Below are 18,471 nucleotides of genomic sequence, written 5' to 3'. Positions count from 1 at the left end.
AAGAGGACACAAACAGATGGAGAAATATACCATGTTCATGGATTGGAAGAATCAATATTGTGAAAATGGCTATACTACCCAAAGCAATCTATAGATTCAATGCAATCCCTGTCAAGCTACCAACAGTATTTTTCACAGAACTAGAACAAATAATTTCACAATTTGTAATGGAAATACAAAAAACCTCGAATAGCCAAAGCAATCTTGAGAAAGAAGAGTGGAACTGGAGGAATCAACCTGCCTGACTTCAGACTATACTACAAAGCCACAGTCATCAAGACAGTATGGTACTGGCACAAAGACAGAAATACAGATCAATGGAACAGAATAGAAAGCCCAGAGATAAATCCACGAACCTATGGACACCTTATCTTTGACAAAGGAGGCAAGGATATACAATGGAAAAAAGACAACCTCTTTAACAAGTGGTGCTGGGAAACTGGTCAACCCTTGTAAAAGAATGAAACTAGAACACTTTCTAACACCATACACAAAAATAAACTCAAAATGGATTAAAGATCTAAATGTAAGACCAGAAACTATAAAACTCCTAGAGGAGAACATAGGCAAAACACTCTCTGACATAAATCACAGCAGATCCTCTATGACCCACCTCCCAGAATATTGGAAATAAAAGCAAAAATAAACAAATGGGACCTAATGAAACTTAAAAGCTTTTGCACTACAAAGGAAACTATAAGCAAGGTGAAAAGACAGCCCTCAGATTGGGAGAAAATAATAGCAAATGAAGAAACAGACAAAGGATTAATCTCAAAAATATACAAGCAACTCCTGCAGCTCAATTCCAGAAAAATAAATGACCCAATCAAAAAATGGGCCAAAGAACTAAACAGACATTTCTCCAAAGAAGACATACAGATGGCTAACAAACACATGAAAAGATGCTCAACATCACTCATTATCAGAGAAATGCAAATCAAAACCACAATGAGGTACCACACGCCAGTCAGGATGGCTGCTATCCAAAAGTCTACAAGCAATAAATGCTGGAGAGGGTGTGGAGAAAAGGGAACCCTCTTACACTGTTGGTGGGAATGCAAACTAGTACAGCCACTATGGAGAACAGTGTGGATATTCCTTTAAAAACTGGAAATAGAACTGCCATATGACCCAGCAATCCCACTTCTGGGCAAACACACTGAGGAAACCAGATCTGAAAGAGACACGTGCACCCCAATGTTCATCGCAGCACTGTTTATAATAGCCAGGACATGGAAGCAACCTAGATGCCCATCAGCAGACAAATGGATAAGGAAGCTGTGGTACATATACACCATGGAATATTACTCAGCCATTAAAAAGAATTCATTTGAATCAGTTCTAATGAGATGGATGAAACTGGAGCCCATTATACAGAGTGAAGTAAGCCAGAAAGATAAAGACCAATACAGTATACTAACACATATATATGGAATTTAAAAAGATGGTAATGATAACCCAATATGCAAAACAGAAAAAGAGACACAGATGTACAGAACAGACTTTTGGACTCTGTGGGAGAAGGCGAGGGTGGGATGTTTCGAGAGAACAGCCTCAAAACATGTATATTATCTAGGGTGAAACAGATCACCAGCCCAGGTTGGATGCATGAGACAAATGCTCGGGCCTGGTGCACTGGGAAGACCCAGAGGGATTGCGTAGAGAGGGAAGTGGGAGAGGGGATCGGGATGGGGAATACATGTAAATCCATGGCTGATTCATGTCAATGTATGACAAAAACCACTACAATATTGTAAAGTAATTAGCCTCCAACTAATAAAAATAAATGAAAAACAAATGCATTTACTTGTTTTTGTTTGCCTATTTTTCTTTTCCACCGTGCCGTGTGGTTTCACGTGGTTTGAGGGATCTTAGTTTCCCAACTAGGGACTGAACCCAGGTCCTGGGAGTTAAAACACTGAGTCCTAACCACTGAACCACCAAGGAATTTCCTAAGTTTTACTTTTTCCTGGAGTATAGTTGATTCACAACGTTGTGTTAGTTTCAGGTGTATAGCAAAGTGATTCAATTATATATATATATATATATACACATATATCTGTTCTTTCTCAGATTCTTTTTCCATTTAGGTTATTACAGAATACTGAGTAGAGTTCACTATGCTATAAAGTAAGTCTTTGCTGATTTTCTATTTTATATATAGTGTACATATGTTAATTCTAAACTCCTAATTAGGATATGTTAATTTAATAAGTAGAGGAATGTCAACAAATAAGGATTTTTAATTAAACAGTAGGTTTCTACATTTTTTCCTGGGTAATCAGGAAAGTGTGAATATGAAAAATTAATATGAAACAAATAGCTGTAGAAAATGATACAAATTGTACTAAAAACAGGAAAGACTGATCTAAATGACCAGTCACACAAAAAGTAGAAAGTATGAGTGCTGGTGGGGAAAGGGGTTAGTCAATTTCGAAGTTTACCAAGATAAAGAATTACCTAAATATTCCAAAGGAAAGAGATGAAAGAAACCTCCAGAGTTCATTGTTAATCATGAGATGAGGCACACATACTTTTTATTGAAATATAACTGATATAACATTATAACAATGAATTGAGATATGTTTATTTTGCAAAATGAAAACCAAAGTCTAGTTAATATTCATCACCACACATAGCTACCAATTTTTTTTTCTCTTGTGATGAGAATTTTTAAGAGCTGTGCTCTTAGCAACTTTCAAATCTACAACATAGTACTATTAACTAGTCACCTTGCTGTACATTACATTCACAAGACTTATATCTAGAAATTTGTATCTTTTGACTTTGACCATCTTCACCCATTTCACCCACTTGTCATATTTTGTGTAATTTTCCACAAAATATTACAACATATATACTGTATTGCCTTCAATTAGTTCTCCTTCCTAGAAATGGTGATTGCTATTTAATATGACATTCCACAAGATAGCAAACTGTTAACTTGATTCTACTTTGATGAAGAGTTTCTGCTTAGCACAGACTCTTAAGTTCTGTTTTAACTTCAAGTTCATCATATCAATACTCTAATAAGAACCTTCAGGGGACATGTCATCAAATGGTCTTTCTCCAAGTCATTCTTTCACAAAGCCTTCTATCTAAGAAAGACAGCATTCTCTAATAATGAGCAATGTTGAGCATCTTTTCATGTGACTACTGGCTATTTGTATGGCTTCTCTGGAGAAATAGGGGCTTCCCTGGTGGCTCAGAGGTTAAAGCATCTGCCTCCAATGTGGGAGACCCAGGTTCAATCCCTGGGTCAGGAAGATTCCCCTGGGGAAGGAAATGGCAACCCATTCCAGTATTCTTGCCTGGCGAATCCCAGGGACAGAGGAGCCTGGTAGGCTACAATCCACAGGGTCGCAAAGAGCTGGACATGACTGAGCGACTTCACTTCACTTCACTTCTGGAGAAACGTCTATTTAGGTCTTCTGTCCAGTTTTTGATTGAGTTGTTTTTTTGATACTGAGTTGCATGAATAGTTTATATATTTTCAAAATTAATCCTTCATTAGTCACATCGTTTCCAATATTTTCTCCCAGTCCTTGGTTGTCTTTCTGTTTTGTTTATGGTTTCCTTTGTTGTGCAAAAGCTTTTAAGTTTGATTAGGTCCCATTTATTTTTCCTTTTATTTCTATTGTCTTGGGAGACTGATCTAAGAAAATATTGCTACAATTTATGTCAAAACATATTTTGCCTATGTTCCCTTATAGGAGTTTAATGGTGTTATGTCTTACATTTAAGCCTTTAAGTCAGTTTGAGTTTACTTTTGTATAAGGTGTGAGTGAGTGTTCCAACTTCACTGATTCACAGGCAGCTGTTTAGCTTTCCCAACACTACTTGCCAAACAGTCTTTTCTCCATTGTATATTCTTGCCTCCTTTGTCAAAGATCAATTAACCATAGGTGAGTGGGTTTATTTATGGGCTTTCTATTCTCATCCATATGTCTGATTTTGTGCCAATACCGCCCCATTTTGATTAGTGTTGGGGGATTCCCTGGTAGCTCAGCTGGTAAAGAATCTGCCTGTAATGCAGGAGACCTCGGTTTGATTCCTGGGTTGGGAAGATCTGCTGGAGAAGGGATAGCCTACCCACTCCAGTACTCTTGGGCTTCCCTAGTGGCTCAGCTGGTAAAGAATCCACCTGCAATGCTGGAAACCTGTGTTTGATCCCTGGATTGGGAAGATCCCTGGAGAAGGGAATGGCTATCCACTCCGGTATTCTAGCCTGGAGAAGTCCATGGACTGTATAGTCCATGGGGTCACAACGAGTTGGACATGACTTAGCAACTTTCACTTCACTTGATTACTGTAAGTTTGCAGTATTGTCTTAAGTCTGGAAGAGTTATGACTCCAGCTTTGTTCTTTTTTCCTCAGGACTGCTTTGGCAATTCTGGGTCTTCTATGGTTCCATAAAATCTTTAGGATTATTTGTTCTTATTCTGTGAAAAATGTCACTCAATTTGATAGGAATCACTTTAAATGTGTGGATTGCTTTGGGAAGTAAGTCCATTTTAACAATATTAATTCTTCAAATCCAAAAGCATGGGATATCTTTCTATCTTTCCATTTCCATCTTTGATTTTCTTTATGAATGTTTTATAGTTTTCAGCATCTAAGTCTTTAACCTCCTTGGTTAGATTTATTCTGAGGTATTTTTTAATGTGATTTTAAATGGGATTTTTTTTTTCACTTTTGCATATTTCATTGTTAGTGTAAAGAAATGCAACAGATTTGGGTATATGAATCTTGTACCTGCTGTCTTGCTGAGTTCATTTATCAGTTCTAATAGCATTTGTGTGGCAATTTTAGGGTATCCTATACAGAATACTGGGCTTCCCTGATGACTCAGTGGTAAAGAACCTGCCTGTCAATGCAGAAGACATGGGTTCAAACCCTGGGTTGGGAATATCCCTTAGAGAAGGAAATGGCAACCCACTCTATTATTCTTGCCTGGGAATTCCCAGAGACAGAGGAGCCTGGTGGCCTACAGTCAATGGGGCTGCAAAGAGTCAGACATGACTTAGTGACTGAACATGCATGCATACACAGAATATCATGTCATTTGTATATAATGATAATTTTACCTCTTCCCTTCCAACTTGGATAATTTTATTTCTTTTTCTTGTCTGACTGCTGTGACTAGTACTTCCAAAACTATATTGAATAGAAGTGGTGAGAGTGGGCATCTTTGTCTTGTTCCATAATTTAGTGGGAAAGCTTTCAGCTTTTTATCGTTTAGTATTCTGTTGGCTGTGGCTTTGTCATAAATGACTTTTATTATGCTGAGATATTAAATGTCTTAATTTATTTGAGGACATTCTTGAATTGCCCTCCTGGTTCCTGGACATTTGCTGAATCAGCAAATACGCCTAAAAGCCCTTCTCTTTTAAATCATTCATAGTGAATGCAAAACTGGAATCACATTCAGACATACACACAAAACCTCAGATTCTGATACTCCAGAAATTAAAGGAAAGTTGCTCTAAGTAAGACTGACTCTGACCCTCTATAAGTGCAATTTCTGATTCTGACTTTGAGGTTGATGAGAAATGTAACAACAAGCAAAATTTTCAATGGTTCCTATCTGACCTTTTCTCCCTTGCCTATGCCCTCATTCCTAACATGATTAGAATCAGACTGAAGATCCACTTTGGGGTCCTGAATACAAACATTATGACAAGAGAACCCATAACGGCAATAGCTAAACCTTCAGCTTCAAAGATGGTTGCTTCTAAGTTATGACAGTTGTGTCCAATAGATCTTCACAGGTACTTTTGGGGAATTATGCTCTCATAACATACCAGTTAGAACTGTGCTTTGATGTCAACAAGCATCAAGCAGGATTTGTAGCACAAGCTCAAATTCCCCACATAAACCCCAACTTTACGAACAGAACTACTCTCTCTACCACAGTGGATTCTAAATGCAGTTGATGGTTCATTTACCCTTTGAGCAAAACTCTTATGAAATTCATAGCTCTATCAGATTCTTGTATATTTGCTCCAATCCTGTGGAGCTTCACCTGAAGATATTAGATAGCAATACTCTAATACTATCAGTGATAATTGTGGCTATTATTTAAAACATAGACTTGACCACAGCCTTCTTTCTTTCATTTGAATTCAGCAACATCATGGCCAGTGGTTTTCAATCAGGGATGTACAACAGACTTGTCTGTGGAGTTTAATAATAATGCAGATGTCTAAGACCCACACCAGACTTAATGAATTTTTTACTTGATATTCTTGACATCTTCTAATAGGATTATTATGCTATATTTCAAGGTTTTTTCACTGTAAGTATTCTATTCCTCCATTTTTGTAAAACCAGAAGTAAACTCTCTGAGTTCTTCTTTTAAAAAAAAAATAGCTTTATTTATTATCTTTTAAAACATTCTAACTTGAGGGGAATGATTTTATTACCTTGCTTTCCATGTCACATTATGCACCACGTTTATTATGAACTGTCATCAGACTTTTCACATTTGAAAATTACTAGCAGTAAATTAACCAAAATCACTTTCAGTTTCTATTATCTACAGATGTTTGTTTTCCTCAGATACTTTCCTGAAAGTTCTATTATCAGGTTCAGGCCAGGGTTTGTGTCTTCAGCAAAGAAGAATACTCTCAAGAGTCCTGTGGTAAAAGTCCAGATATTTTAAATAATTGACATTTCAAAGAACAGACTCTTGGATACAGGCGTTTAATGACACCAGTGGGCTGAGTCAAGACTTACAGATTTTTAGTCCAGAAGCAAACAATTTCATGCTACTGCTAACCCAGGATCAAGTGGAACAAGAATTAATTAGAGTCCATACTAAATGGACTGATAAGTGAAATTTTACAATATTGCTTTACTGTTGTTGTCATTGTTTTAAGGAGTTTGGGAATAGGCTATTTCTTTCTTTATTTATTTGGCCACACTCATAGGGATGTGGGATCTTAGTTTCCCGACCAGAGATCACACCTGTGACATCTGCATTGGAAACACGGAGTCTTAACCACTGGTCTCCTAGGGAAGTCCCCTGAAATAATGTTCTTTAAATGGTCTATCTTCTGTATCTATAAGAAAGTCCCTGCTCTTTATACTTCAACTACTTTTTTCTGATACAATTTAGAAGATTCTTGTATGAATTTTATTGTGCCTATCTTTGCATGAAATGTTCCCTTGGTATCTCTAATCTTCTTGAAGATATCTCTAGTCAGTCCTATTTTATTGTTTTCCTCTGTTTCTTTGCATTGATTACTGAGGAAGGCTTTCTTATGCCTCCTTGCTATTCTTTGGAACTCTGCATTCAGATGGTTACATCTTTCTTTTCCTCCTTTGCCCTTCACTTCTCATCTTTTCTCAGCTATTTGTAAGGCCTCCTCAGACAACCATTTTGCAATTTTGCATTTCTTTTCCTTGCAGATGGTCTTGATCACTGCCTCCTATACAATGTCATGAACCTCTGTCTATAGTTCTTCAGGCACTCTGGCTATCCGATCTAATCCCTTGAATCTATTTGCCACTTGCACTGTATAATCGTAAGGGATTTGATTTAGGCCATACCTGAATGGTCTAGTGGTTTTTCTACTTTTTTCAATTTAAGTCTGAATTTGGCAATAAGGAGTTAATGATCTAGCCAGAGTCAGCTCCTGGTCTTGTTTTTGCTGACTGTATAGAGCTTCTCCATCTTTGGCTGCAAACAATATAATCAATCAGATTTCAGTATTGACCATCTGGTCATGTCCATGTGTAGAGCAGTCTCCTGTGTTGCTCGAAGAGGGTGTTTGCTATGACCAGTGTGTTCTCCTGGCAAAACTCTGTTAGCCTTTGCCCTGCTTCATTTTGTACTTCAAAGCCAAACTTGCCTGTTACTCCAGATATTTCTTGACTTCTTACTTTTGCATTCCAGTCCCCTATGATGAAAAGGACATCTTTGGGAAGTGTTAGTTCTAAAAGGTCTTGTAGGTCTTCATAGAACCATTCAACTTCAGCTTTTTCAGCATTACTCGTTGGAGAATATATTTGGATTACTGTGACAGTGAATGGTTTGCCTTGGAAACAAACAGGGATCATTCTGTCATTTTTGAGATTGCATCCAAGTACTGCATTCTGGACTCTTGTTGACTATGAGGTCTACTCCATTTCTCCTAAGGGATTGTTGCCCACAGAAGTAAATATAATGGTCATCTGAATTAAATTCATCCATCCCAGTCCATTTTAGTTCAGTTCAGTTCAGTTCAGTTCAGTCGCTCAGTCATGTCTGACTCTTTGTGACACCATGAATCGCAGCATGCCAGGCCTCCCTGTCCATCACCAACTCCCGGAGTTTACTCAAACTCATGCCCATCGAGTTGGTGATGCCATCCAGCCATCTCATTCTCTGTCACCCACTTCTCCTCCTGCCCCCAATCCCTCCCAGCATCAGGGTCTTTTCCAATGAGTCAACTCTTCGCATCAGGTGGCCAAAGTATTGGAGTTTCAGCTTCAGCATCAGGCCTTCCAATGAACACCCAGGACTGATCTGCTTTAGGATGGACTGGTTGGATCTCCTTGCAGTCCAAGGGACTCTCAAGAGTCGTCTCCAACACCACAGTTCAAAAGCATCAATTTTTCGGTGCTCAGCTTTCTTCACAGTCCAACTCTCACATCCATACATGACCAATGGAAAAACCATAGCCTTGACTAGACAGACCTGATTCCTAAAATGTGGATGTTCACTCCTGCTATCTCATGTTTGACCATTTCCACTTTACCTTGATTCATGGACCTAACATTCCAGGTTCCTATGCAATACTGTTGTGTACAGCATCAGACAACTTCCATCACCAGTCACATCCGTAACTGGATGTTTTTTAACTTTGGCTCCATCTCTTCATTCTTTCTGGAGCTATTTCTCTACTCTTCTTCAGTAGCATATTGGGCACCTACCAACCTGGGGAGTTCATCTTTCAGTGTCCTATCCTTTTGCCTTTTCATACTGTTCATGGGTTCTCAAGGCAAGAATATTGAAGTGGTTTGCCATTCCCTTCTCCAGTGGACCACGTTTTGTCAGAACTCTCCACTATGACCAGTTGACCTTGGATGACCCTACTCATCATGGCTCATAGTTTCATTGAGTTAGACAAGACTGTACTTCATGTGATCAATTTGATTAGTTTTCTGTGATTGTGGTTTTCATTGTGTCTGCCCTCTGACAGATAAGGATAAGAAGCTTATGGAAGCTTCCTGATGGGAGAGGCTGACTGTGGGGAAAACTGGGTCTTGTTCTGATGGGCGGGGCCATGCTCAGTAAATCTTTAATCCAATTTTCTGTTGATGAGAAATGCTGGACTGGATGAAGCACAAGCTGGAATCAAGATTGCTGGGAAAAATATCAATAACCTGAGATACACAGATGACACCACACCTGTGGCAAAAAGCAAAGAACTAAAGAGCCCCTGGAGGAAAGTGAAAGAGGAGAGTGAAAAAGTTGGCTTAAAACTCAACATTCAGAAAACTTAGATCATGGCATCTAGTCCCATCACTTTATGGCAAATAGACGGGGAAACAGTTACAGATGCTATTTTTGGGGGCTCCAAAATCACTGCAGATGGTGACTGCAGCCATGAAATTAAAAGACACTTGCTCGTTGGAAGAAAAGATATGACCAGCCTAGACAGCATATTATAAAGCAGAGATATTACTTTGCCAACAAAGGTCTGTCTAGTCAAAGCTATGGTTTTTCCAGTAGTCATGTGGATGTGAGAGTTGGACCATTCTGGAATACCAGACCATCTGACCTGCCTCCTGAGAAATCTGTATGCAGGTCAAGAAGCAACAGTTAGAACTTGACATGGAACAACAGACTGGTTCCAAATCAGGAAAGGAGTACATCAAGGCTGTATATTGTCACCCTGCTCATTTAACTTCTATGCAGCGTATACCTTGAGAAATGCCAGACTGGATGAAGCACAAGCTGGAATCAAGATGGCCGGGAGTAATATCAATAACCTCAGATATGCAGATGACACCACCCTTATGGCAGACAGCGAAGAAGAACTAAACAGCCTCTTGAAAAAAGTGAAAGAGGAGAGTGCAAAAGTTGGCTTAAAGCTCAACATTCAGAAAACAAAGATCACGGCATCCGGTCCCATCATTTCATGGAAAATAGATGGGGAAACAGTAGAAACAGTGGCTGACTTTATTTTTTTATTTTTGGGGTTCCAAAATCACTGCAGATGGTGACTGAAGCCATGAAATTAAAAGACGTTTGCTCCTTGGAAGCAAAGCTATGACCAACCTAAACAGCATATTAAAAAGCAGAGACATTAGTTTGCCAACAAAGGTCCATATAGTTAAAGCTACGGTTTTTCCAGTCTTCATGTATGGATGTGAGAGTTGGACTATAAAGAAAGCCGAGTGCTGAAGAATAGATGTTTTTGAACTGTGGTGCTGAAGAAGATTCCTGAGAGTACCTTGGACTGCAAGGAAATCCAACCAGTCAATCCTAAAGGAAATCAGTCCTGAATATTCATTGGAAGGACTGATGCTGAAGCTGAAACTCCAATACTTTGGCCACCTGATGGGAAGAACTGACTCATTGGAAAAGACTCTGATGCTCGGAAAGATTGAAGGCAGGAGAATGGAACAACAGAGGTAGAGATGGTTGGATGGCATCACCGACTCAATGGACATGAGTTTGAGCAAACTCTGGGAGTTGGTGACAGGCAAGGAAGCCTGGCATGCTGCAGTCCATGGGGTCGCAAAGAGCCAGACACGACTGAGTGACTGAATTGAACTGAACTGTATGAACTGTTTTCGATTATTTTCTGTATTCTTGTTGCTCTGGCATTTGGGGCCACAATGACTGGGAAAAGTCTCTCCTAGGACTTACCAATTCTTAGGTGTAGCAAGCATAACAAGTGACTTGCCCCAGAGTGTGCCTTTCATATTCAAACTGACAATCCAGAGTTCATACTCTCAACTTCCTCTTCTATCTGCTTCATGTGTTCTAAGATGTAATATTCCTCTGTCCTAAGTAACCCAGAGGCCGGTACCAGACCACTAGAAAGAATTCCTATACTTTGGAGTCCACTGAAATTATTCAAACCAGCCAATTTAAAGATTGCTTACTCTGCCTTGCCTTGTTTTTCCAATAAAAACAATAATGAAGTCTCCTGCCCATGCTGTCCCCTTGCCCCATCTTCCTCCTGACCAATTTTAGTGCTTTCCTACATGGCCTGGCATGACAGGGCATGCCTGTCTCCTTAAGAACTATGAATACGAACCTTTCCAAATGGCAGTCATGGTTTGTTCTATAGGCTTCCTTATACCCGAACAATAATAAAACCTACATTTAAAAACCATTTTTTATATAAGTTGAAATATTTAAAAATGAAATTTGAGTCTTACTGACTCCCATAGTTCAGAAACTGATACCAAATGTCCTTAACTTTCAATGGCAAAAGAGTTATTTTACATATTCAATAATAATGTCTTCCTTTTTACCAGAATATAATTGGAGAACTCTACTACCTAAATAACATCTTGCCTAGAATGTCACATTGAGATTGATGCTCCTCGGATCAGGCAGGAACTGATGTGGCTTTATTATGAAGTCAATACCTACAAAGGGCTCTTAGGATAACTACCCTGCTATCCAGTTTACAAGATCCAGCCTTACAGGTGGTTAAGTACCATCACTTCCTGGCAGGCAAGGAACCTAGTTACTTTGGGGACTTCAGTAAAAGAGGAACTTACACAAATGGATAAGTACTGCAAGTGAAATAAGGTGGAAGGAATTTGTTGAACTTGATTTCCTTGCCTTAGGAATGCAAATAATAGAGGCATTAAAAGTCCAATCTGAGCTTCCTTATGAAAACCTCCAAAGAGAATTTTGTAATTATTAAAAACTATGTCTCTAGATTTTGCAAAGTATGTAAGAAAACCTAAGTGAGAGTGAAAGCAAAAGTGCAAGTGGCTCAGTCATGTCTGACTCTTTGCAACCCCATCAACTATACAGTCCATGGAATTCTCCAGGCCAGAATACTGGAGTGGGTAGCCTATCCTTTCTCCAGCGGATCTTCCCAACCCAGGAATCGAACCAGGGTCTCCTGCATTGCAGGTGGATTTTTTACCACTAGAAAAACTAGAAATGTGGTAAATTAACACTTTTGCTACACATTGGTAAATAATAAGGCCATACCTAATGAGACTAGGCTTACCTTATGATCGAGGTTAATCTTTCTTTGATATTATTATGATCACAAGGAAGAAGGAGAGAGGGAAGGAGGGAGAGAATATAAGGAAAAATTATAAAAGACTTTGAAATTTAGTGGATATTCTGGCTAGCTCATCCATCTGGATAATCTGTTTTTTTTGTTTTTTTTTTTTTGTTTTTTGCCTATATCTAGGCTATTTTACAAGGTTACAAAGACAAAGATTAGCTTGTAGAATGCAAATAATTTCTCTCCATAGAAATGTAAATTGTGATCACAGAAAAGCAGTTGATTATCACCCTACAGATATTGCAAATTTTGCCAATTCTGTGTGCATCTATAAATTTACCTCAGCAATCCTTGTCAGACTATAAATATGCAATACTTTGCATTCTGTTTTAAACTGGTTGTAAATATCTCATTGATTTCCTCATTAATTCATGATTAAATAAAAATTTTGACACATCTCTATTTCATATCTGTGTAAGAGACATGATTATATCCTCTTTTGAAACATGACTTTTTATTACTGAATAAAGATATAATGCTATTTTATAGAAAAATATATATATACCATTTTACAAAAAATTATTTATGTAATTACATACATGAAATATATGTGTGTGTGTGTGTGTGAGTGTGCATGCTAAGTTGATTTAGTCATGTCTGACTCTTTGCAACCCTATGGACTGTAGCCCACCAGGCTCCTCTGTCCATGGGATTCTCCAGGCAAAAATACTGGAGTGGGTCACTGTGCCCTCCTCCAGGGGATCTTCCCAACCCAGGGATTGACTCCCATCTCTTATGTCTCTTGCATTGGCAGGTGGGTTCTTTACCATTAGCGGGAAGCCCCGTGTGTGTGTGTGTGTGTGTACAAACAGCTGTGTGTCATTCAGGGAATAATACTGAGTAACTGAGTGCCAGAGATCCAAAGATAGACAAGAAAGACTGACTCACTGACCTCAAGGAGCCTAAGTTCTAGTGGACCTAACACTCACTCAATGTTTGTCTAGCTCATGTGACCAAAATCAGAAAGCTTTCAGGCAGGGAAGAAAAACACTCACTCAAACAATGTTTGTCTAGCTTATGTGACCAACATCAGAAAGCTTTCAGACAGGGAAGAAAAACAAACTTACAAAAGTCTCTCCTAAGTAATCCTTTCTCAATAACTAATTATTGCTTAGGAGTACAATATATCACCAAAAGGAAAAAAATTCAGAGTAAAATAACAGGTTTTATATAAAAAGGGGGTAAGTAAATTGCTAGACTCATACTTGGAAGTTCTGGGTATCTCTTGTTAGGAACATTGTGCTTTTATGGAAAAGAGTTTCCACTCAAGTTCTTCCAAATCTGACTCAAGAGGTTATGTAATGCCTCTAAACTTTTGTTTTTCCATTTGTACAAAAAGATAATAATAACCATTTCATGGGACTGTCGTAAACATGGTACACGCCTGGAACACAGTAAATGCTTAAATAGGTGTTAGCTGATTTTATTAATAATATTATTTATTGATGCTCAGTTCTTGATCAGTATTCAACCAATGTTAAATGTATCTCTCCAAAGTAAATGGGAAGAACGAAATCTGTTTCAAGTTCCTCTAAAATATGGGAGACCTAAAATTATATTACTGACGTTCTCTTAGTCGTTAGGGGGGTAAAAATCTCATTGTGTACACAGAGATCTTAGGAATGAATTGGAAATTTTACCTGCAGTCCAGGATTCCAATGCTGTATTATCAGAGAAGACTACACAAGTCTCTCTTTCTCCTAGAATCTTCCTGTGCATAAGCAACAAACTTGGAATGACTTGTGCCATTAGCACTTTATTACAAGTGACGACTGGGTAATTTCTACCAGGCCAGACTATAGGATGACAAGAAAGAGGGCATTCAAGGAGAGATGGCTGGTTACTCAAAGCCCACAGTGTTGAAGGTGATCCTTAGTAGGAGATTCAAGGTCGGAGGTTACCCAGACCCAGACTCTGCCAGCAGCCCTTTGAGCACCTGTGTCCTCCGCAGCATCACACTTCTAAACAAACATGTGGTGGGTGTGCTCAGCAGTAGGCAGGGTCTCAAGTTCATCATAACTCCAATGGTATTTCACACTTAACCTTGCCCTACAACTCAACTCAAATTCAGAAAATCACAACAGTTTCATGAATGCAGAGGGCATTTCATCTCATGGCAAAATTGACTAAATAAGAGTTCACAATGCCAAAAAAAAAAGAGAGAGATAAAAATCACAAGGCCAATAAGAAAATTACAAGATGAAATAAACTGCCCCGCCAAAGTTGTTCTAACAGAGATCACCTGGTGCCTATTTGCTGGGTAGGACTGGACTTCAAGTTATTATACAATTAACGTGTTACACTGAGAGCCTCCCACATCATATTCAATGTCAATAGCTTAGTGTTAACAAAAAAACAAAGGTCACATTAATGAACCACTTTTGTCTCCAAAACTGTGTTAGGTGCATTACTAGTACAATCTTAAGGCTGGGACCATTAACCTCCCAGTAAGATTAAAATGGGTTGTATTCATCTCTTTTTATAAGAGAGAATAAATTATTTGAGGGGTTTTAAGAGTTATAAAAATAATATTCTTTGCTACCTCCCTCTACAACTAGAAAAAAAACTAAATAAACAAATATGTGTATGTAGATAAAATGAATTACTTGAATCAAGTCGGACAGATGCTTCATTCATACATGTAAATATTTGCTGACCTCAAAGAACCAGATTCTACACACACATTAAAACAGGCACATACATTGCTTGAGTGTTTTTCCAAAGCCACTAAACTGCAGCCTAAAAAGAATGGCTCTAGATAACCCTGGGACTTTTGATCTGCTGAGAAGAGTCTCCAAGTTTGGGGCCATTGTTTCCTGTCCTGGGTAAGTGAAGATCACTGGAGATCCTCCTCCACTCTCCCCAGCAAAGAGTGCAGCAGCTCCTCTCAATCAATGTCAAAGTCCAGCATTTAAGAGTAGCAGTTTGAAAGGGCGCTTAATGAGCAAACTGCCCAGCACACAGCGCTATTAATACCCATGGAAGGGGAGCACGCATGCGTCCCGGTTCGCCGGTGCCCAATGACAAGTCAAGCTAATCACTGCCTACAAAATAATGCGCTCAGAACTTCACCAGAACCATGTTCTCGCCAGAGACACACCCGGCCCAGCCAAGGTGCCCAAGGAGATGGAGGTTGCTACCTGACTCTCTCCGTGGCTCCTCCCGTTCTCCGCCTTGAAGATGGACTTGGGTTTCCGCGACTTGAAGTTGCCCATGGTGGAGCGCAGCACGTCCAGCCGTGGGGGCTGCTCTACATGCTGCGGCTCACTGGGCGGCGGCGCGGGCTCCTCTAGCGGAGGCCTGGCGTCGGGGTAATTTTCTTTATTGTCTTCATCTCTAGAATAGGAAAGACTTGGGTTTAGAAAGCACGGAAGACTCTAATAACCCGCCCTGGGAAAGAGGCTGGCGATACCCACTGCTGTTCATTTATATGGTACTCGGCAAACTTTTTAGTGTAGACTGTTTCAGAGGGACTGAACTTCACTTTTTAGAACATGCCACACCCCCTTCCAGTCTTTGCTAGAGGGTACATTTTCTGTAGCTGTAGCTTTGTACATGCTATCGTATTTGCTTTCCTTTTTTCACTTCAATATGGTTTCACATATGTCATATTTTTCTTTCACAATAATAATGTGACATATCCCAGTTAGCTATGATCATCCCAACTTTATAGATTAAGACTCTAAACCTCTGTGACTAAATAAGGTGCCAAACTGAAGGGCTAATTCACTCAGACCTGGAGTGGGCCCTCAGTCTCTTGTGTCCATGGCTCAAGGTGTTGATGTTTGCTCCTCACTGGCAAGTGTTCAATCATCTCCTTACAACTTTCAGAGGCATTTAAAAGTTTAACTAGAGGGGCTTCCCTGGAGATCCAGTGGTTGAGAGTCCACCTTGCAGAGCAGGGGACACAGGTTTGATTTCTCATCAGAGAACCAGGATCCCATATGTGGCAGAGCAACTGAGCTCTGAGCTGTAACTACTGAGCCCAGGCAATTGGGGCCCACACACCACAACTAGAGAGTCTGCGTGTTACAGCTTAAGATCCCACATGCCACAACTAAGACTCGATGCTGCCTGATTAATGAGTTCATTAAAGATAAATTATAAAAAATGTTTAACTAGAATCTATTTTAATAAGATACATACAACCTCAATAGAATATAAGACAAGGGCCAAATTTCACCCAACCAAGCCACCTATTTAAACAACACTTTCAATGCAAAGCCAAAGACCCAAGTGTCTTGGTTCTGTTGGTGTGGAATGGCTGGAGAAGACTGATTGGGCTGGCATTACCTGCACATACTCAGCACTAGCAGAGCACTGTTCACGTTCACCCATCAATCAAATTCAATGCAACATCATCCCGCCATTTCAATTTCCTCAAACACAGTGATGTAATAACACTCTTAAGTCATTTGTCCCTCTTAAATCTAGATGTATTTTAGAATTCAGCAACTACCATGGCCAAATGGAGCATTCCCCTTCCATCAGCGGTCCCCAACATTTTTGGCACCAGGGACCAGTTTTGTGGAAAACCACTTTTCCACGGACAAGGTGGGGGATGGCTCAGGCAGTACTGTGAGCAATGGGGAACTAGGGAACTGAGCAGCAGATGAAGCGTCATGCTTGCTCACTCACCTCCTGCTGTGTGGCCTGGGTTCCTAACAGGCCAGGGAGCCAGTCTGTGGCCCAGAGGTTTTGGGGACTCCTGCTTTATATGATCAATATCATTGTCCTGAACCCACTGGCAGCAATTTGGTATTGGTCATGTGATTCTGTAGGACTGGCCACTTCCCCCTGTGGGTGCTTTCCTCTCGTGCTCACTGACCAGAAACAGCCATAAAAAGAGATTTTGGCAAGGTCAGCTAGGAAACACTTCTTCATGGAAGTACTTCCTCATGACTCAAGAATACGTTGAGCCAAGAGAAAAGACTAGCAAATGAAAGATTGCTATGCCTGCTGCTCAGGATGTCTTTTTACAGATAAAAGATTAAACTAATTAAAATGCTACCAGGAGGATGAGCTGTCCAGCTAGTTCCTGGGAGAAGAGCAAAGACAACATGGGGGTGGGAGGTCTGGAGCATGGCCAGGGTGCATGCAGTTGGGCAAGATGTGGAAATAAAATTATGTGAAAGAGTTAAACTTAAGCCTCAGGACAAACTTAGTATCTGGTAAAGGAAAATCCAACAGGCGAAATAATTCTTCGTGTTAGTTCAGTTCAGTTCACTCGCTCAGTTGTGTCTGACTCTGCGACTCCTGCCAGTAACACTGGTTACTATTTTCCCTTAATATCATTTACAATTAAAAAAAATTCTAAGTCACTAATAGGTTTGGAAACCAGTATCAAACTATGAGTTTGAAATAAATGTCTCTAGTTCATTTGAAATATCTGTCTCACACGACAGACAAATACTACTCATCTATATACTCCATGTTCTTGGGTAAGCAACAAAAGAAGGAAGAACAGCTTTTACCATAACCTAAATGTTTCTTAAAGAGATGGAATACCAGACCACCTGACCTGCCTCCTGAGAAATCTGTATGCAGGTCAAGAAGCAACAGTTAGAATTGTATATGGAACAAAAGACTGGTTCCAAATTGGGAAAGGAACACATCAAGGCTGTATTTTGTCACCCTGCTTATTTAACTTATATGCAGAGTACATCATGAGAAATGCTGGGCTGGATGAAGCACAAACTGGAATCAAGATCACCAGGAGAAATATCAATAACCTCAGATATGCAGATGACACCACCCTTATGGCAGAAAGTGAAGAGGAACTAAAGAGCCTCCTGAGGAAAGTGAAAGAGGAGAATGAAAAAGTTGGCTTAAAACTCAACATTCAGAAATCTAAGATCATGGCATCCAGTCTCATCACTTCATGGCAAATAGATGGGGAAACAATGGCAGACTTTATTTTTGGGGGCTCCAAAATCACTGCAGATGGTGACTACAACCTTGAAATTAAAAGAAGCTTGCTCCCTGGAAGAAAAACTATTACCAACCTAGACAGCATATTAAAGAGCAGAGACATTGCCAACAAAGGTCTGTCTAGTCAAAGCTATGGTTTTTCCATAGTCATGTATGGATGTGAGAGTTGGACTATAAAGAAAGCTGAGCACTGAAGAATTGATGCTTTTGAACTGTGGTGTTGGAAAAGACTCTTGAGAGTCCCTTGGACTCTAAGGAGATCCAACCAATCCATTCTAAGGGA

General features: G+C 39.6%; 1 protein-coding gene across 8 annotated transcripts in view; it reads right to left on the bottom strand.

Annotated features, from left to right (window-relative positions):
* The window catches only part of FAM13C (family with sequence similarity 13 member C), a 138,208-nt gene that overhangs the window by 107,697 nt on the left and 12,040 nt on the right, over positions 1 to 18,471 (bottom strand). For all 8 annotated transcript variants that reach the window (XM_043476913.1, XM_043476915.1, XM_043476914.1 and 5 more), the window contains one exon: positions 15,398 to 15,593. In XM_043476913.1, the coding sequence (XP_043332848.1) occupies positions 15,398 to 15,472 (75 nt within the window). In that variant the 5' untranslated portion in view covers positions 15,473 to 15,593. The remainder of the gene's footprint in view (positions 1 to 15,397; positions 15,594 to 18,471) is intronic.

The sequence above is a fragment of the Cervus canadensis genome, chromosome 8 (genome assembly GCF_019320065.1).
Source record: "Cervus canadensis isolate Bull #8, Minnesota chromosome 8, ASM1932006v1, whole genome shotgun sequence".
Taxonomy (NCBI): Eukaryota; Metazoa; Chordata; class Mammalia; order Artiodactyla; family Cervidae; genus Cervus; species Cervus canadensis.
Note: the sequence above shows the minus strand (reverse complement) of the source record. Positions and strands in the feature narration are given on the sequence as shown.